The 21,502-nt window shown below is 40.4% G+C and overlaps 1 protein-coding gene across 8 annotated transcripts in view; it reads right to left on the bottom strand.

Moving 5' to 3' along the window:
* Positions 1 to 21,502, bottom strand: part of LOC134210963 (microtubule-associated protein RP/EB family member 1) — a 33,719-nt gene that overhangs the window by 7,827 nt on the left and 4,390 nt on the right. For 2 of the 8 annotated variants that reach the window (XM_062687423.1, XM_062687425.1), the window contains exons 1-2: positions 17,776 to 17,897; positions 17,585 to 17,689 (exon numbers count right to left, since the gene is read on the bottom strand). The exons of 3 other annotated variants lie outside the window; for them this stretch is intronic. In XM_062687423.1, the coding sequence (XP_062543407.1) occupies positions 17,585 to 17,639 (55 nt within the window). In that variant the 5' untranslated portion in view covers positions 17,640 to 17,689; positions 17,776 to 17,897. Of the gene's footprint in view, positions 1 to 17,584; positions 17,690 to 17,775; positions 17,932 to 21,502 lie in introns of those variants that run through there. 3 more of the 8 variants (XM_062687422.1, XM_062687424.1, XM_062687427.1) reach the window with 3 other exon arrangements.

The following is a 21,502-nucleotide window of genomic DNA, read 5'->3' as shown; positions in this document are numbered from 1 at the left end:
TTATACTATGCTATATATACCTATTTATATGCGGTTTTTATGCAGACTTTGGGATTTATATGTTTTAACGGGGATTTTGAGATAAACGCCGATTTCTGGATTTACGCACTACGTAACATCCGCGTGGTGGGCCCTCCTTAGCCGTGCGATAAGATGCGCAGCTACAAAGTAAGACCACGATGAGGGTGGATGGGTTCGGTTCCTGGTTTTGGAAATTTTCGGGTTGAAAATTGTCTCGACTTCCCTGTGAATAAAATTATCATCGTGTTAGCCTGATGATATACAAATGCAAAAATGGTAACTCGGCTTAGAAACCTCGCAGTTAATAACTGTGAAAGAGCTTAAAGAACCCTAAGCTGCGAGGTGGCATTGTCCCAGTGGGAGATGTAATGCCAATGAAGAAGAGTAACACCCACGTGACAACAAATTTGAAAATTGTATCTCCCGCGTAAAAACCGAAACAAATATCCCACCTACTGATAAGTGGATAGATCTGTGTTTTTCCTTATGAACGAATAATTGATTCATCTGTTTTTACAACAAGCACGCGAGCAATGTCACCCAGAAGTTATTTGCCGCCAATACGGTATGCAAGCGCGAGGTGCGCCATATATCGTCTTGCTGCTGCATACCTTAGGCATCACATCTCACAGGTGTGCAACTGCAGCCGGCAGTTGGGGCCCTTTCAAATCGTAACTACAGCTTCACCATAGTACTATGTACTGGGAGAACAATTTCCAGTTTCACTATCGATTTTCCAACCTTACCGCAGGAAATGCATTGCAGGGCATCAACAGTGCGAGAAAACCGTCGTGACGCCAGCATGCTGCCCGAGCCGCTCGCAAGATGAAATGCGATAGGTGAAAAAGCGCGGTCCTACTAATTGCAATCATCACCGAGTAAAAACGAAGGGAAAAAAATAAATTAGACAAAGAAGTGTGGGCTTCGCAAATAGTTAAACCTGTGAGGAAAAGCAGTGCTTTTAGTGCTTTCTTTTCATTTACTTTAGTTTAGAATGATCAAATCGTCTATGTAAAATCATTTCATGCAAAAAAAGGCATTTCCAGCCCCTCACTTCTTCTGCTTGTACGAATGGTCCAAGAAAAATAAAGATTGTCACGTTTTGCAAAATCAACCCAATTATCATATTACCGGTATACTTCAAAAATTGGCCCTAATGATACTTTATTTAAAAGTCCACATCCAGATCGTTAACATCCAATCTTCAATTCCAATATTTATTTTGTGATATTCTGTTGGAGCTACCTGATAGTTGAAAATGTCAAGACTGGGTCCGAACCTAAGTAGAACGCTTTACCAAAGCGACATGCACTAGTTTTGGGTGGCCAATGATGCATAAACTTTGCAGGCGCCCGCGGCATGATAGTCCGAAGCACTTTCACCCTCTGCAAGAATATCCACAAGGCCACATGGGGATCACCTAACGAAGAAACGGAAAACCAAATCGATCACGTACTAATCAACGGCAAATTCTTCTCCGACATCACGAACGTCCGCACTTACAGCAGTGCGAACATAGAATTCTACCACTACCTCGTTGCAGTATGCCTGCGCTCAAAACTCTCGATGATGTACAACACGCGTCGAAGTCGAATGCCGTGGCTTAACATTGGGCAGTTAGTACAGACTACGCACAGCAACTGGAAGTGGCTCTTCCAATGCGCAATGGAAGAGCAACTTGTCACGAAGATGGCTGTACAGATATTCGATCCATCATTGGTAGCACCGCACCCGCTGCACTAGACATGGTGCCCTCGGTTCAGAGAAACAACTGGTATAACGGTGAATGTGAACAGTAATAGTGGAGGTGAAGAATGCAGCATGGGCGAGATTGCTGCAACACCGCACGGAGGCAAAAGGGGCGTGATACAAACGGGCGCGGAACAAACAAAAATCGATTTTCCGAAGAAAAAGTGCCAGCAGGAAGATCGTGACTGTGAAGAGAGGAAGAAACTGTACCGCGCTAATAATACACGGAAGTGGAAACTTTTACGATAGGGCCTCGTGCCACAGCCTGACATGTGTAAGGACATCAACGGAAACCTTCTTACATTCAGCTATTTGGTTTCGCCGCCAATGCTCGTGGGAGATAAACTCGCACTTGAGGGTTTCGTGAGGAAAGTGCTAGGTACTATCTATGGCGGAGTGCGGATGGAAGAAGGTTGCAACCACTACTGTTAGGAGAAACAACCATCGTTCACAACTCGAAAATCGGAAGACTGCGGTGGACCAGGCACGTAGCCAGAATGTCGGACAATAATCCGGTGAAATTGGTTCTTGACAACGATCCGACGTGCACAAGAAGGCGAGATGCACAGCGAACAAGGTGGATCGATTTGCGGACCCTCCACATACTGCGAGGCTGGCGACGGGCGACCGAGTTGAAGGGAGAAGACATTTTCTTACAGCACATGGCCTGCAGGCCACTCCGGGCTTTGTCTAAGAAATAAGTAAATAAATAAGTGAAACAAACGAAAAAAATGCCAACTGGGCAAAAATAAGGAAGTATCATTCATTGTATTTTAAATTTGGAAGAAAACAACATTTTTTTAGGTTTTATATTTGCAATAATAATGCATGAAAATCTGAGAAAAATTATATCTGATTTTGGACTCTCTTGGCGATATTTTTTTAGTTTTTGAACTAAAAACAATGCCACTTCTAATTATTCCATTGGCTTCAGGAAAATAATATTGTCTAGCATCTGTTTCACTGGTTTCCCGTGCAAAAATAGCGATATTGAGATGAATTTTCGAGGAAATTAGATTGTTCAAGAAGGCGAGCGTTACAATGCGTTACGCTTAAAAAAATACATCACTGACAATATCAGAACGCACTCAATAAGTTTTTGTCGAAATTGTGAATTCAAAACGCAGGAATCTTCTCATTGATGCATGCTTATCGAAAGATAAGACTTTGCTTCGGCTCAATTGACCAGGGTTAATTAGAAATTCGATTTTGAAGAGACTAAATTAGGGGTGTCCGAAATGTGTACAATTCTCAGCGATTTATGTTAACTTGATGCCAATTTCAAATTTCTATTTTATAAATGAGACTTCCATCCATGAAATGGTGTGATTTCCGCCTATATGTATCAAACGTGTCATTTTATACATATAAGCAGATATCGGTAAGCACTTCGTCTAGGGGTCCAAAATGGAACATTACCCTAAGGACACAGCACGGTACTTGTTTCATACTAATACTTAATAAAAAGGTTCCAACTATGAGCCATTCATATCCGGAGTTTAGAAAATAGGGAAGGAATTCGTTGGGTCAGGATTTGCCATGGTAGATCTTACTCCATAACGCACCACGCAAATATGTCTACTCAACGTTTCGAGTTAACATGTTTTACAAAACCGGTCCCACCCCAAAATCGTGACAAAATTTGTGCATGTGCCGCAAGCAGTATACTATATAGGATATATTGGTTTCGTCCTTGAATTTTGGATCGGTGATTTCTCGCTGCATGGAAACCGTTTCGTTCAGCTGACGTGACTTGCATCAGCAAGTTTTCTATTTTATTCTATCTGTTGGTCAACCCATCGCTTTTGGATTTTTTGAAATTTACCCTCATTCTTAACTTAAGTCTGTATTTGGGAGTAGTTCGCGTCATATGCATAGTGATTTGCTTTCCTGGAAATAACTTCCTAAGTATCACTTACATATGGCGAGAAAAAATCATTACTTACAACTTTCAGACAAGGGGCCATCCACAAAGTACGACATGTCTCTAGGAGGAGGGGGTTGGAAATCGCCAAATTTTTACGTGACGTACTTTATGGATCTTCCCTAAGCTTCGTGTCTAAAATCTTTTATGCATTGAAGCTTTGTTGTACAAGCAATTCAAACACCGTTAAGATTAGGAAAATTATTTTGAGCTTTTTGCCTTTCTCGTATACTAAGTATACGTAAAGGCTATAATTTCACTCCAAAACCAATCTTTTGATAGAAGGCTCGGAGACCCATAGTGTTATATACCAATCGACTCAGCTCGACGAATTTAGGTGATGTCTGTTTGTGGGTATGTATGTATGTGTGTGTGTGTGTGTGTGTATGTGTGTATGTGTACAAATTTTGTAGACACACTTTTTGGAACTTAGCATTACCCGATTTACTCGCAACAAGTTGCATTCGACGGAGAATGCGGTCCCATTGTTTGCTATTGAAAATTGGCCTGATCGGACATTGCATTTCGGAATTATTGAAAAATCATTGTTTTTTCCCAAGGGTCCCCCCTTGGAAAAAAAATTTCAAAATCGAAAAAAAAAATTTTTTTCAAGAATGGTGGGAATGCATAGTAATTAATGCAAAAACATGCAAAATGATTGAAAATATGCGATCTATCCCCCTAAAGTGCTTTTTTGACCTTTCCTATGTGATTTTTTCAGTACATTTTACGATGCACGAGAAAGGCATCATCGCCGCTAGGTGGATTAATCTGGGTTTTAGTGGAATGTCTTCACCGTTAAGATGTTACTTTTTGGGATGTATAACGAAAAGTTTCAATCCAATCGACGCACTAAGGGATAACTAGACCAAAATCCTGGCCAAAAATATATGTCGGCGTTTTCTGGTAGATTATGCATCTATTATCAATTCGGTGGAAAACCGAATTATAGCCGCTAATGAAGTTGGATTTTTCTCACAATCCATACGTTAAACCCAACTTCGGAAGTAGTGCGCTGTTTTCATTTGGTGATGCGCTATACAGCGCACCACTTCCGAAATTAGGTTTAACGTATGGATTGTGAGAAAAATCCAACTTAGTTAGCGGCTATAATTCGATTTTCTACTGAATTGATAATATAATGCAAACAACATAGTGATAATCGATTTTCGAACATTTTTACAGGTGCAAATTCACCTACCAGTAATAAATTACCTTTCTTGATATGTTTAAAAATTTAACAATATTATTATAGACTAATACAGAAGCGACAGCTCCATGACAGCTCATTTGTCTCGGTTTTGTCCTCACGGGGGAAACGTGAAAAATTGAAAATTTTGCCTAGCATTTGATAAGGGCACGGGAAAGGGAACTGTGGGAAAATATTATTTCTCAAAAATTAGTACTTCTGAAACATCCACCGCGCGAAAGTATATGATCTCCTTTTTCATATCGTGATTAAACTAAAATGGTGCAAACTCCATAGAAATCTCAAATGATAGCCGATTTAAACCCCCTGCCCCATTTGTATTGATAAATGATCCCAGGTAGAACATTTTAAAAATGCACCTACCTGAAAGAGGAAATCCTATACTTTCGAGTAGTGGCTGTTTTAGAGATACTGATTTTTTTTTTTTAAGGCCTCTTCCGACAACGACACCGTGAAGGGCCTATTATAGAAAGATAAACCCGAACATTAGATTTTCAGTTCCTATTTCCACAGGTTTATGATAGTTTAACCGCGAAAGCTTCCCAGAACACAATCAATACTGATTAATCACGCATAACATCATTTGCATCGGAAACTTTGAAATTGATTAAACGAAAGTCTGGCTATTGTTGTTACACCCTTATGAATCGTTCATAGACTTTATGCATAAATCGTTTTGTTTACAAAAACATGGGATCGATTAATTTTGGAGAGGAAATGTTTCTTTCAATGGTTTCGATGACAATTCCGAAAATTTCCTGTCTTGGTCCTAACTACAGGATTGCCTCAAGTGGTTACTTCATTTAAGACCAAGTAGTATTTACATGTGTATACAATTTCGTAGCAGAATACGAATGAATAATAATGAAGTTTGTTAAAAAATGTCAAAAACTCCATGTTATATATGTGTATGAAAAAAATATTATAAGTCTCGGAACCGCTCAGTTCCAGAAGGGAACTGGCATAAACCCCTAGCTGCTGGTCTAGCCACGGCATCCGTCTAGGGTGGACTCAAAAGGCCTCTTTTGTTCCGGGTCTCAGGGTCACTGGTGTTGGGAGGTTTCCGGGAACGCAAAGGACCTAACCACAAAACTGAAATATGGATTTGAGGGGTGGGTGGCGATAAGGTGGCAACTAGGGTGGTCGGGCGATTGTGCTGCCCACCATAGAGCATGCGGTGAGGTAGTCGGCGGGCTGCCGAACGAAAATGATGCCAGAAGGAATCCGGCCAATGATACAGTCGACGGTAGGTCGGACGGTTATGACCCCTGTAAGCCGCGTAGGGAAGCGGATTTCGGTGTTGTTCAATGGTGACTAGACGGTGGTTGGAAGCCGGACTATTAGGCGGGCGATGGCCAGGCAGCCGGATGGAGAAGCGGCTGACACGCGGCCGCGTGATGATACGGCCACTGGCAGTCGGCTGAAGGCCGAATAATGGTGCTAATGGACGGCCTAACGAAAAAGCGGCTGATATGCGACCGGACGATGATACGACCACTGGCGGTCGGCTGGAGGCCGAATAATGGTGCTACCGGACGACCTAACGAAAAAGCTGCTGACACGAAAAGCAGCAGATGATACGGCCAATAGGCGGCGATGCAGCCGAACGAAGATGCCGCCGACAGACGACCAGGCGACGATTCGGTCGGCAGTGGCTTGGATGGTGAGATGTCTGACGGGAAGTCATTGTAATTTACGGCCGGTCATTGTAATTTACGGCGGAAAGTCGATGATTTTCCGGATGATGGTTCAGCCTGCGAGTGGCGGACTGTAGAGCTATAGCGGGAGGCCGAGTAAGGAGGCAGTCTACGAACTGCTGTAGAGCCGTAGATCGTGTGGCTATTCGACGGGATGGCCGAACAATGATGCGGGTCCATTGGTGCGCCTTGAAAATCTCCGGCGTCCTTATGGTGGGAAACCTTTGCACTAACTTCCTCTGACACTCCTTACAATTTTTCGAGAAGGAAACAACTCTTCTCTTTGATTCCACACCGCTGACTACTGTAATTTGTTTTTACGCTATCCCTCCAGCCTCTAGCTAGGGCACTCATCTTTCCACAGAAAACACGCGTTTTATATATCCGCCTTTCCCTCTTTTATCTATACCATCGCTCAATGGGCAGTGGCGTTTCCCTAACCTCAATCTACCTGTGCACTGGACTTAAATTTGAAGAATTTTCATGCGAAAAGGTATAGAATAACTAGATTTTGATTAGTTTAAACCACTCTGATAATTTTATTCTTAATTTAGGCTTAATAATGTTTTGTGTACTATAAAACTAACATTATATGTGTTTTTTTGGATTTATCAGCAGTGGTAACTGATCTTTGTCTTACGGCACGCTAAAAACTATTAAATTAACATGATTTTTGATAGGTGTAACACATAATAGAGATAATATTAAAAAATATTCTAAAAATGTAATACCGTGGCGAATGAGTTTTTGGCCAGTTATTTGTTCTAGCTTTTCCATCGTGTGACGTGGGAAGGAAGAACATATGACCAGTTCATAATTAGCCAGCGAGTCAGCATTGAAATATTCGCACTTTTTCCACTTACAACACTGACTGTACTTTATTAGTAATTCATGTTACACCCGCAATAAATAAAACATATCGCATTATATTTACTTACAACAATGGGTGTATTGCCAACCAACGTATTTCAGATTGTCTAGACATATACGAAATTGCTGGGTCTCCAGTTAGCCTTGCGAGCGAAAGCAAAGATTGCCAATCCGGCCTAGGATGTTTTCGGTTGGGAAACATTCCTGGTTCCCTGGACACAGTATATCTATTGTACTTGATACACAAAATACATGCTCATGCAATGGCGGGCATAGAAATTTTTCAATAATAACTAAGGAAATGCCAAAAGAATCATAAGTTGAAAACAAATATAATACTTGAAAGTCTTTGTTGAAAAGCAGGCCAAGTTCCAGATGGGATGTAGAAATCGTCATTGAAGAAAAAGCAGACATAGGAAAATGTTAGTTTTTTACACAAATAAATATTATATAATGACAATATCCTGCATCTTTTGTACAAAAATCTTGCTATTCTATATAGGCACAGTTTTTTTTTCCAGATTTTGGTAGGTTCTTGAACAGAATTGTAAAAAAAATCAAACAAACGATGGTTGGGTGTACTAATTATCGAATTACTGACACACGCAATGGCACGCGTCGATTATTTGAAAGCATTCAACGTATTAAAAGTTGTTATCGTATCAGGTTCAATGCAGGTGATAGTGTCGCTCAATGTCCATACAGGTAACGATTCGATACTTTTTGTTCCGATTGCGACTCGATTCGGAAGGAAGTTATGTGTGTAAAAAAGGTATGAAAGGAAAAGTCGGAATATTCATCGACGCGATAAAATTGAAACTAGATGTAAATTATGCATAATTACAGCACGTACGCGTCACCAGTGATGATGAGCTGAAGCGAAGGCACTAGCAACCGAATGCCTGCCCCAAAACCGGCTTGACTTCCACGTTGCTGTTGAATAGCGAAGCCTGGAGTGTGACTCAGTAACAGGGCGGCGGCGGATGGGTCAGGCCGCGACACAAGTGTTTTTGGGTGCAGCTAAGCGTGGCAGCTCGATGGCACATATATTGGGCCGCCTAATGATCCGTTCGCTCGAATCAAGCGCAACCGAAGTGGCTGCTTTAGATACACATATTATGGGCCTACGTGCTACGGCTCCACTGCTGCACTACCGATCGATGATTCCACTTAAAGTCGTCATTCAAGACAAATAATTGGCGAACATCGTTTAGTTTCTGATGTAGGAAAAAAAGGAGAAGTAAAAGCCACCTACATTTTGATATCACCGTGTTTTTTTCTTGCTCGCAAAAAACGAATGATTTTTTTAAACGGGGAAACGGATGACGATGACGAGATTTCGAATGCATTTACTAGCCTTATGTGGCTTCGGTTTGTCCTCCAAGCACTCATCGAGTGGTTTTAGGCTTTCTATCCTATTTGAGGCACAGATTGTAAGAAGAAGTTAATGATAGTAACTTAATATGCACAAAGCGTGGGTGATCCATACATAAACACCGGACGTATAAGTTAAGAAGCGAATACTACACATGCAATATTCTCCACCATCCGAAGCGTAAGATTTCACGATTAACCATTCTCACCGGTCGATTTGCTAACATATTACACAAATAATAAGTAGGTAGATTGACTAAGTGTGTATTGTTTGAATTCTAGACAGCATCCATCGAACTGCAGATAGGTGTGTAGAAAACCTATGATTCATGGCTGAAGTTATGAAATATTGTTGCAGCTTTGCCTGAGAAGTTAAGAAAAATATTCTAGACACATGTGGAAAGATATATTACATATTTATTTCTATGCGTTTGCTTAATTTTCTTTAAAAAAACGAATAATCCACCTAGCGAGGGTAGTGTCTTTCTCCACTAAAAAAAACTTTTCATTTAATGTGGCTATAACTCCTGGAAAGTAAAACTCAGGCAAAAAACACGGCAACAGATACCACGATTGTCGAAATCCTCTGATTTTCTCATGAATCGAATCACCTGGGCTAAAGATATATAGGGAAGATCGGGTAACCAACCCCAGTGAGAACTTTGGTCGAATACTGACAGAGAAGAGAGAGAAGGGTTTACTCCACTATCTACACTATCACCTGCATTGAACCTGATTGCAAATCTGATCGAGTTTCTGTTCTGTTGTCGCCCGGGTGCCAACGAGAGACTCTAAGCAGATAAGGGGGTGTCAGGCCCTGCAAGCCAGCCTTAAAAAATAAGCAACGAACTATCTCGCATACTCGCCGGTGTGCTCAAAGATAGTGGATTCGGCATCGTAGCGTTGCAGGTTTGTTGGAAGGAATCAACGGTGCGAAAGTTTAGAAGTAATCATACCATCTACCAAAGCTACGGCAACATAAACTAGAAACAGCTTTTATAGAGATAGGTGGTATGCAGAGACGCGTGATCGGGTGGTATCCGATCAATTCGAGAATGTTCAAGTTGAGGATCAAAGGCCGGTTCTTCAACTTCAGCATAATCAATGTCCATAACCAGGGCCTTTTTGGTAGATTTTGGGGTCCCCGCAAGCTGTCGGCCCCGGGGCCCCCTTCCGGCTAAATCCGGCCCTGTCCATAACCCACACTCCGAATAATAATGAGGATAATTTTACGCGCAGCGTACGACGCTTCTTTAAAATAATCATAGGAGATTTAAACGCTTCGGTTTGCCGGGCGGAGTTCAAACCGGCTATTGGAAAGTTCAGCATCCACCGGATGACGAACGAAAAAGATTAACAGCTAAATGATTTCACACAGCCTTCCGTATCGGTACATTCGAATAAAAACCACTGCAAGCAGAATCACAAATTAACTACCTTCTGATTGATGGCCGGCACTTCTCCGACAAAATCGACATCAGGACTTAACGTGGCACTAACATCAACTGCGACCACTATCTGGTTGAACTGTGGCCAAAACTATTCGTACAATGTTCGGTACCGACGGCCTCCCCTCTAGAACTACGATGTAGAGCAGCTCAAATAACCTGATGTTGCCATTGCATTCGCGCAGCACGACCGTCAGACCGTCATTAGTTTGACGAAAAGTGCAGACAGATTCAGGATGAAACGGTAGCAGCGCGGGCGATCGCGCTGTAGCAAGGGACCTGGCAGAACGTGGACCGCATAGACGAAAACGGATACAGCAGACCCGTCTCTTTCAGGAGAAGAAACACGAAAATTAAATTAAATAATTCTCGGGAACTTTTTCAAATAGGCGTATGTAACATTTTGATCAAGCTGAGAAAATGAGCTTGGAAGTTTTCAGATTTCATTTTTATTCCTATTTAGAAACTAATCATTTTTATTGCAATTGAATACACCTCAACAATACATTATGAAAAGGTTCATCGTCACTGACTCTGATATCTGCACTGCGTGTGAACATTTCAGTTATTTTGATAAAAATATTTGTTACAACGTTCTGCAACAGATAAATCACATACGTCGTTTTGATACGTCAGCATGACCGAGGTCATGCTACTTTCGTCGAAATGTTACGCTGCTCCGTACGCTGCATTGTTGATACGTCGAAATGTTGCGTCAAGTTGAAACGTTTCACGCACATGCGACAAAAAAAATTCAACTCTTACAACACGACGTAACAACATTTGCTGCAGAAAAACAACGTAAAATGTTTTTCTTAACGAAAATAAGAATATTCAAGCAACATGCTTAATTTTGAAATCAGTGATGAAAAAGTACAAGCAGACGCACGTTTTAAACTATTTAGTTGTTCGAAAAAACTTTTTAAAGTACATTTTCTGCTAAGCGGTGTATGTGCAATATTTCAACAATGATGTTACACCGTTTTGCAAAAAATTGATTTACATTTTTAAAAATACATTTTCATGTAGCTTTGAAGATATACACATTTATAGATGAATTTGAAGCCATATGCTGTTGAAAACGGGTTTGTTTACAATTTGCGACATACGCCGTTTTGAAAAAGTACCCGAGAATTGCAATAATTCAGCATTGAATAAAAATTTTCAAACTCCTAATATGTCGAAAATCAAGAATAGATTCAAGAAATTATTTGATTAGATAAAAAACATAAAATTCAAAATTCTAAAAAATCAAAATTGATGAAACTGCGAATTAAAAATTTTTAATGGCCAAACCGTGTTTAAATCGAGCGAATACAAAAAATTGGGTTGTAGAGGGTTTACAGATCCAGTCAATTTATTTGTTTCGCGGATGATATGGACATTGCCGGGCGAACATTCGAAAAGGTGGCAGAACTGTACAACCGCCTGAAACGTGAGGCAACAAAAGTTAGACTGGTGGTAAATGCGGCCGAGCCTCTTCAAGCTCGTATTCACCATCAACATTGAACATGGGTGCGAAAAATAAACGCTGTCCTGTTCAGCTCAGGCTCGAGCTCAAGCGTAAAACTTAGACTGAGTACTTAGGCTGTGAACTGAGGCTGTAAGCGAAGGTTTTAGGCCGAGCGCGAAACTTTACGCAAATATGAGATTAGATTAGATAAAGAAAACAAGTTATGGTAGAAGACTTCTAATCATCTGAAGTTGCTTTTTTACAGCAGAATTTAAATTCTTTTTCAATAAAAATTCTGAACATTTTGGATTTGTTAGCAGCTGGAACGTGAGTACGACAGCTGCCCAAGCCACGACGTCAAAATCATCATAGGAGATTTGAACGCTCAGGTTGGCCAAGAGGAGGAGTTTAGACCGACTGTTGGAAAGTTCAGCGCTCACCGGCTGACGAACGAAAACGGCCTACGACTAATTGATTTCGCCGCCTCCAAGAATATGGCCATTCGCAGCACCTACTTCCAACACAGCCTCCCGTATCGGTACACCTGGAGATCGCCACTGCAGACAGAATCACAAATCGACCACGTTCGCTCTAGGTCGTACCGCGGCGGTCGTCGGTACCGAACATTGTTGATGACGGATAGTTTTGGGCGCAGTTTAACCATCACCAGATAGTGGTCAGAGTCGATGTTAGCGCCACGATATGTCCTGACGTCGATAATGTCGGAGAAGTGCCGTCCATCAATCGGCACTTCTCCGACATTATCGACGTCAGGACATATCGTGGCGCTAACATCGACTCTGACCACTATCTGGTGATGGTTAAACTGCGCCCAAAACTATCCGTCATCAACAATGTTCGGTACCGACGACCGCCGCGGTACGACCTAGAGCGACTGAAGCAACCTGATGTCGCCACTGCATACGCGCAGCATCTCGAGGCAGCGATGCCGGAAGAGGGTGAGCTCGATGGGGCCCCTCTTGAGGACTGCTGGAATACAGTCAAAGCAGCCATTAACGACGCAGCGGAGAACAACGTCGGGTATATGGGTCGAAGTCGACGGAACGATTGGTTCGACGAAGAGTGCAGACAGATTCTGGAGGATAAGGACGCAGCGCGGGCGGTCGCGCTGCAGCAAGGTACCCGGCAGAACGTGGAACGTTATAGACGGAAGCGGAGACAGCAGACCCGCCTTTTTCAGGAGAAGAAACGCCGCCTGGAAGAAGCGGAGTGCGAGGAGATGGAACAGCTGTGCCGTTCTCAAGATACACGCAAGTTCTATCAGAAGCTCAACGCATCCCGCAAAGGCTTCGTGCCGCGAGCCGAAATGTGCCGGGATAAGGATAGGAGCATCTTGACGGACGAACGTGTGGTGATCGAAAGGTGGAAGCAGCACTACGAGGAACATCTGAATGGCGCTGAGAGTACAGGCAATGAAAGTCAAGGCAGCGGAGGAGATGACTACGTCAGTTCAGCGGACGATGGAAGCCAACCAGCCCCCACCTTGAGGGAAGTTAAGGATGCCATTCAACAGCTGAAGACCAATAAAGCAGCTGGTAAGGATGGTATCGGAGCTGAGCTCATCAAGATGGGCCCGGAAAAGCTGGCCACTTGCCTGCACAAACTGATAGTCAGAATCTGGGAAAACGAACAGCTACCGGAGGAGTGGAAGGAAGGGGTTATATGCCCCATCTACAAGAAAGGCGACAAACTGGAGTGTGAGAACTTTCGAGCGATCACCATCCTTAATGCCGCCTACATAGTGATATCCCAGATCATCTTCCGTCGTCTGTCACCATTAGTGAACGAGTTCGTGGGAAGTTATCAAGCCGGCTTCGTTGACGGCCGCTCGACAACGGACCAGATCTTTACTGTACGGCAAATCCTTCAAAATTGCCGTGAATACCAGGTCCCAACGCACCATCTGTTCGTTGATTTCAAGGCGGCATACGACCGTATAGACCGCGTAGAGCTATGGAAAATTATGGACGAGAACAGCTTCCCTGGAAAGCTTACCAGACTGATCAAAGCAACGGTGTGCAAAACTGTGTGAAGATCTCGGGCGAACACTCCAGTTCGTTCGAATTGCGCCGGGGACTAAGACAAGGTGATGGACTTTCGTGCCTGTTGTTCAACATTGCGCTAGAAGGTGTCATGCGGAGAGCCGGGGTACGATTTTCAACAGATCCAGTCAATTTATTTGCTTCGCGGATGACATGGACATTGTCGGCCGAACATTTGCAAAGGTGGCAGAACTGTACACCCGCCTGAAACGTGAAGCAACAAAAGTTGGACTGGTGGTGAATGCGTCAAAGACAAAGTACAGTAACCGTTCGCTAACTGGGCTAAGAGCACAGCCCAGTTAGCGAATGCTGCTCGCTAACTGGGCTGACCTGTCAAATGCTGATGGACACCGAGGGTGATGTCGATGCAATGTTTTTAATTGCTTTTTTAAAACTATAAAAATATGCAACACGAATAATTTGTCAATTGGACGAATCTAACAAAATGCAAACAACTCAGTAATAGTATAACCTTAATTATTTATATTTTCCAAGGTTCTCATAGATGTGAATAATTTCTCCGCAGTACAAACAGCACGTGCTATCCAAGCATTCAACGCCGGAGTGCACCACTTGGCGACCAAAAAATCTTAAAAATATCGAAGTAGCTATTTTTCTGGAGGTATGTTTTTTAGCCCACTATCTGGCGCTTATTTTTTGTTGCGACCAAAAATGAGCGGCAGAGTAGATTTTTTTTATGAGCGCTACAGTACACACTAAGAGACTTCACGTCTTGTTTGTTGTGTTGCTTTAAAATGGACCAAAAAATAAGCAAAAACTGCCGCTATTAAATGAACAAATCGCGCCACCGTAGACACGTTTTGTCAAACACACATGAATAGAAATATGCGTATACAGTGCCGCCGTTGTTTTGATGCGGTGAGTGCAAAATGAGTTACCTTGATTGATCTATTATTCATGTAAAAGACGATGAGTTAATCTATCTCGATTTTATTCAAACAACTAGTTAAGTCATGTCTTATTGTTTGATAGCAATTTAAAAAATGTAAGCAGGCAATTGGGCATTTGGGGGTATTGAGATTATTGCATATCTTGATTCTATTATTAAAACTGATTTTTTTTCTAGATTAGTTTTAAATAGTTCCCGTGTACCAAAATTCATTAAATTTTGAATTGAAAATCTCATTCATAACCACAGAGAAAAATTGTAGATCCAGATGAAAACCGAACTGAGGTCTCGCAATCGCATTTTCTCACATTTCTGGATGTTGCAACTGCATCGCGAGTAGTGCGCATCTTTGCCATAGTCGTGTCCCATCATGCACACCACTCGCTATGCAGTTGCGACGTCCGGAAATGGGAGAATATGCGAGAGTTCAGTTCGGTTTTCAACTAGATTTACAATAACCATCAATCTGCCGAACTTTAACTAAAAGTTAATGAATCGGTGGAATTGTTCACATTCTGAATTTTAGTCGTGGCCATGTTCAAATTCATGCAAATTTCAACTACCGAGATTATTGATACAACTGATCCGGGTTTAATATGAGGGTACTTCTTATGGTTTGACAGATTTTAACGGTAGATATTGAAATGGGTGTGATTGATTCGATGCAATAGTATATTACTCTGCTTTCGGACAAGAAGTTAATTTTTAAAAGGTCTTCCACATTTCTGAACATTATTATTATGAACAATATTATTTGAATTAATTGAATAAAAATAATAATTGGTTTACGCCCAATTCCCATGTTACTCGAGAATCAATATTATATTCACTCGTCTCCCTTTTGCATGCCCCTTGCTAGTTTTGACAATGAAATGTCAAACTACTTTTGACGTCTATTTTTGACGGTTGGCTGCTTTTTAACTGGGCTGTAGCCCAGTTAGCGAACGCCCAGTTAAAAAGCAGCCCAGTTAAAGAGCGCCCAGTTAGCGAATGGTTACTGTACATGCTTGTGGGTGGAACCGAGCGCGACAGGGTCCGCCTGGGAAGCAGTGTTACGATAGACGGGGATACCTTCGAGGTGGTCGAGGAATTCGTCTACCTCGGATCCTTGCTAACGGCTGACAACAACGTTAGTCGTGAAATACGAAGGCGCATCATCTGTGGAAGTCGGGCCTACTACGGGCTCCAGAAGAAACTGCGGTCGAAAAAGATTCGCCACCGCACCAAATGTGTCATGTACAAGACGTTAATAAGACCGGTAGTCCTCTACGGACATGAAACATGGACCCTACGCCCAAACAAAAAAAAACAGAATAATCCACCTAGCGGTGATGGTTCCTTTCTGGTGTATTATAAAACAAGAAAACACATAAGAGTAGCAAGAAAAGTACACTGGATTCTGTTTTTACACGATTTACATTTTCGCATTTTCCACACATCCTAAATGTTTAACGCATATTAATTATCATGTTATTTTTCTTTGATTTAATCGGGATTTTTTGAAACATGTTGCGAAGATTTTGGTGGTAAATTGAAGTTACACTATCAAAAATACGAGCGAAAAAAATCGTGTGAAAATAGAATCCTGTGTTCATAAGAGAGGCCAAATTGCACTTAAGGTGATTATAGAATGAAGCCAGAAATCGGCCATTTTGTAAACCACGTGCTTTTTCAATATTTTTTTCAAGCGCACGAGATGAAAGAACCATAACGCGTATGGGGCTGAAATAATGGTAGATCGTTTGGTTAATTATGCTGAACAATCATAATTTGATTTTCGGCACTGTACGAAAACTGTTCCGCCAGATTTGGGATTATCAAAATGTATGTAGATAAACGTGTGGTGAATTTGAAATTCACCACGGGCTTCATTCTATAATCACCTTAAGGGAGATAGATTCAGTTATTTCCATCAATTCAAATTTATTTGCGTTCATTTGAATGCATTGCAGCAGTCTTTAGAAAAAAATCGATTTGATTTTTTTTTCCAAGGGGGGACCCTTGTGTATGTATGTATGTATGTATGTATGTATGTGTGTGTACACACACACACACATACATACATACATACACACATACAGACATCATCTCAATTCGTCGAGCTGAGATTGGTATTAACACTTTTGGTCTCCGAACCTTCTATCAAAAGATCATTTTGAAAGTGATCCTAACCTTTACGTACACTTAGGGTCTGTCTCATTTGGAGAATTAAACTGAAATTAAACTTAAAAGTGACATTTCAATAATTATCAAATAACCCTGCTCGCAGAGCAAGATTAATTTTGACAGATATCGAATCATTTTGCATCGATGTCTTATTGGAATTGCTGGGTAGCACCTTTTTTTCTGTTTTGCACTTTTTTTCTGAAATGGTTTTTTTCTGAAGTTGTTTTTTTTTTAAATGTTTTTTTCTGAAATGCACTGATTTGATGTTTGAAAAACTATACATATGTGCACGGCCTTTAGAGAGCAATTATAAAACACTGCTTACAGTTTTCAAATTGGAAGTGCCCCAAGGCGTTGAATTTTGCCTATAACTATTGATGTATATAATTAAAGAAATCTAAAGATTCGATGCCAATTTGTTCAACATGTTTTGCTGTTTTCTTGGAATTGTGTAAAATAGATATCTGCAGTTTCTCAAACAAATGATTCAACTATCGAATGAATAATTGGAAAACTTTCAATGAGTGTCGTGGCAATTGCTGTTCCTAATGTTCCCGATTTTAACTGCACTGCTAATTCAAATTGGGTGCAGCAAAACTAGATGTATTTTGATGATTAGCTGGTCAAATGATTCGCCTTATCCACCATACATAAAAATAGCAACACAAACACATGCCAAATTTATGAATGCACTCTCACTACATTCTCTCACTCGTACGAAAAGGTTCCGCAAGTGCTGACGATGATGATTCATGTGTATTTTTCCGAGTATGCCACCGTTTCCATCCAATAACAGAGGATAATCTGCAGTCAAGTGATGATAAAGCTGTTTTTATTGATTTTCTCACCAGTGCTGCAAAAAAATCCACAAGAAAACTACCAATATTTACCGTAAGTCAAGCAGCAGAAATTTCCACCAGCTGTCACAAGTGAAGAAAATCGAAAAAACGCACACCGCGAAGCTACCTTACCGGAACGTAGAACCTCCGCATCGATGTACACTACTCTACGGTCTACGCTACACAAGCGAAGGGGGTCAAATTCTTTTTTGGAAAATGCCTGAACACATCACATCGCTCTCCGCGGAGTGAAATGATTCGTTCACTCTCCGTGGGACTTCGGTGGCTTCTTCACAGAGCAGCGGTGTATCGAGCGTGTCTGAATGTCTACACTTAAACATACTATCGCTCGATGTTTTTGAAAAGCAAAATAGGGTGGATTGTTTATCAAATCAACACCTCTTGAGATTTCTAAACCATTCAGGTTAAGTATGTGAGATTGATGATCAAAAGTTGCTGTTTAAAATCAACAGTAGTTTTAATTTTTTATCAAATTCAACTAAGGTGCATCAAGGCATCGTATGGTTTCAAAGCTAAGTCTAAGCTAAGCCTCGACTTTAAAAATTAGTCACGGCCTCTAGTTTGAATTACATTTCGATAGTTCCCTTATCATTTGGAAGCTACTGGTGCTGGGTTCGTCGCGCTTGTGTCCAGTTGGTAAGGGCATATCGTCCTACATGCACTAGAGCGTTTTGACCAGTGAAACATATTTCCGAAAAACGTTACATTTTTGAAGATGGAAATGTGCATAGTCAGAAAATTGGTCCTAGGAGGGGGGGGGGGGGTTCTGAATTGCATTTGATGTATCAATTTCAATGTTCCTAGTTAAGGCTCTATAAACCGTAATCAATCCGATAATGACAATGATTTTATTCTAATCCGCACTAATACTAATAAAGTTTTGAACTAAATTCAATATTTTGGGGCTATTTACGGACTTACCCTCTATCATAATATATTCATGGCATTTCCATATTAATTTTTCACTTATCAAAACTAGCAACTACTGAGGAATTGCTGGAAAAACGCCGAAAACTGCCTTTTTCCTAAATCGATATTCGTTTGTTCATCGAACGCATACTAACGTTCGAACGTTCGGATCGAACACATACACACTCACTTGATTTTTCACTGGATCTTTTCCCATTGTTTCTTCGATTTTATCACTCCTAAAACATATTCACTAACTGAGTTTCAGATTTTTCGTCAACCTTGACTACCAATTAATTCACTTCACGCCCAAAAACTGTTGAAAACTGCTTTGCAAAAATCGAAGTGAGAGACAAATTTGACGACCGTATTGTGAATGCAATAAAATGCGGAAGACTCAAATTCACTAGCGCAATAAGTGAAATGGTGAGTACAAAATCTACGCGATGCAACTTCATTCAATCCGAACAATACAACGTATACGCCAGCCAACACGCAAACAAAGATGTGCATACACAAGAAAATAATCATCTCTTCGCCGTTGCCAGATTTATTTATTGGAAAAAATCATTGCTGTTTGTCGGATTGAACAATAAAACCAAAAATAAATATTTAAACATGTTACGTAAGCTTCTATTACATTCCATAAGTGGTGTATAAAAAAATTAAACCGATAAATACCCATATATTTGATACACCATGAACATGTCTTATGATATAAAATAAACAATTCGTCAAGTCTGGCAACATTATGCATCAGCTGACATATTTTTACCACCCCATTTCCACCCACCACAGTTGTAAACAAAATTTTATTTATCGCTGCTGCATTTTTCCGTACCAATTGCATCACTATTACAAACAAGTGATACAGTCATCAATTTTCAAAACATTGTGATGGAGTCTTGAGCCTTAATCTGTTGGATCTTGAATAAAAATGATCTATGCATGTACTATAAACTCTATTCAGATTTTTTTTTAATTTGAGGGGGTTTGAACAAAAATTTTCTTCTAATAAAAATGTTGTCTTGGGGAGGGGGGGCTGTGGTTAGATCCAAACACCTCCCTTCCACTGGATGGAAGCAATTTTATGTCATATTAAATCAAACACTGAGGAAAATTATTTTGTTGCCCGATTGAGTGCTCCAGTGCAAGTTTTGCGGACATCGGACGTGAGGAGCAGCATCGCTCCATAATCCATTACAGATTGAAGATTATGATTTGGGCAATTGTACATGTGTATTATGTCTTGATCCATTTTAGGAGCAATTCAAATATGACATCCATTACGTTATGATATTTTTCAACCTCTTCTACCCATGTGTCACGTTTTATTGTATACCTAGTACATACACTGTCACAAAATTTTAGACCCCTCCCCTCTCAAACCTCGGACGTAATTTATAAATGACTCCTCGAAAACGTCATTTTCTTTGTTTATTCTTAAAAAATGATTCACATGTTTGATAGGTATATCGTATGAATAGAATTCATATTGATTTCTAACTAGCATAAAACAGCACTTTCAATTTTTAAGGTAAAACGAATTGAAATCATCATATATAAGAAAACAATGTTTAAACCTGTTTAAGGCTCAAGACTCCATCACAATGTTTTGAAAATTAATGACTGCATCACTTGTTTGTAATAGTGATACAATTGGTACGGAAAAGTGCAGCAGCGATACATAAATTTTGTTTACAACTGGGGTGGGTGGAAATGGGGTGTTAAAAATATGTCAGCTGATGCATAATGTTGCCAGACTTGACGAATTGTTTATTTTACATCATAATACATGTTCACGGTGTATCAAATATATGGGTGTTTACCGGTTTATTTTTTTTTTTTGTACACCACTTAGAATGTAATAGAAGCTTACATAACATGTTTAAATATTTATTTTTATTTTTTTTTGTTCAATCCGACAAACAGGAATTATTTTTTCCAATAAATAAATCTGGCAACGGTGAAGAGATGATTATTTTCTTGTGTATGCACACCTTTGTTTGCGTGTTGGCTGGCGTATACGTTGTATTGTTCGGAGTGAATGAAGTTGCATCGCGTAGATTTTGTGCTCACCATTTCACTTATTGCGCAAGTGAATTAGAGTCTTCCGCATTTTATTGCATTCACAATACGGTCGTCAAATTTGTCTCTCACTTCGATTTTTGGAAAGCAGTTTTTGACAGTTTTTGGACGAGAAGTGAATTAATTTGTAGACAAGATCGAAGAAAAATGTGAAACTCAGTTAGTGAATATGTTTTAGGAGTGATAAAATCAAGGAAACAATGGGAAAAGATCAAGTGAAAAATCAAGTGAGTGTGTATGTGTTTTATTCGAACGATCGAACGTTAGTATGCGTTCGATGAACATACGAATATCAGCCTAGGAAAAACGCAGTTTTCAGCGTTTTTCCAGCAATTCCTCAGTAATTACTAGTTTTGATAAATGAAAAATTAATATGAAAATGCCATGAATATATTATGATGGAGGTAAGTCCGTAAATAGCCCCAAAATATTGAATTTAGTTCAAAACTTTATTAGTATTAGTGCGGATTTGAATAAAATCATTGTCATTATCGGATTGATTACGGTTTATAGAGCCTTAAACGGGCTCTTTTGCAAGTCTAGTGAGCTAAAATGTACCATACACGCACCTAAATTTGCGCAGGTCCAAACTTTGCGCATTTTGCTGTTATTTTTATCATTTTTTTTTAAATAAGTGCAATTTGTCACCACAATATAGGGGAACGGTCCGGCACTTCATCTCATAGCTCCCATTTCCATCCCATCAAAAACAAAGCAATGAAAAGCAATTTGATTTATTTTTTTTATTTTTGTGATTTTT

The sequence above is a fragment of the Armigeres subalbatus genome, chromosome 2, assembly GCF_024139115.2.
Source record: "Armigeres subalbatus isolate Guangzhou_Male chromosome 2, GZ_Asu_2, whole genome shotgun sequence".
Taxonomy (NCBI): domain Eukaryota; kingdom Metazoa; phylum Arthropoda; class Insecta; order Diptera; family Culicidae; genus Armigeres; species Armigeres subalbatus.
The sequence above is the reverse complement of the archived record's forward strand: the minus strand, read 5'-3'. Positions and strand labels throughout refer to the sequence as shown.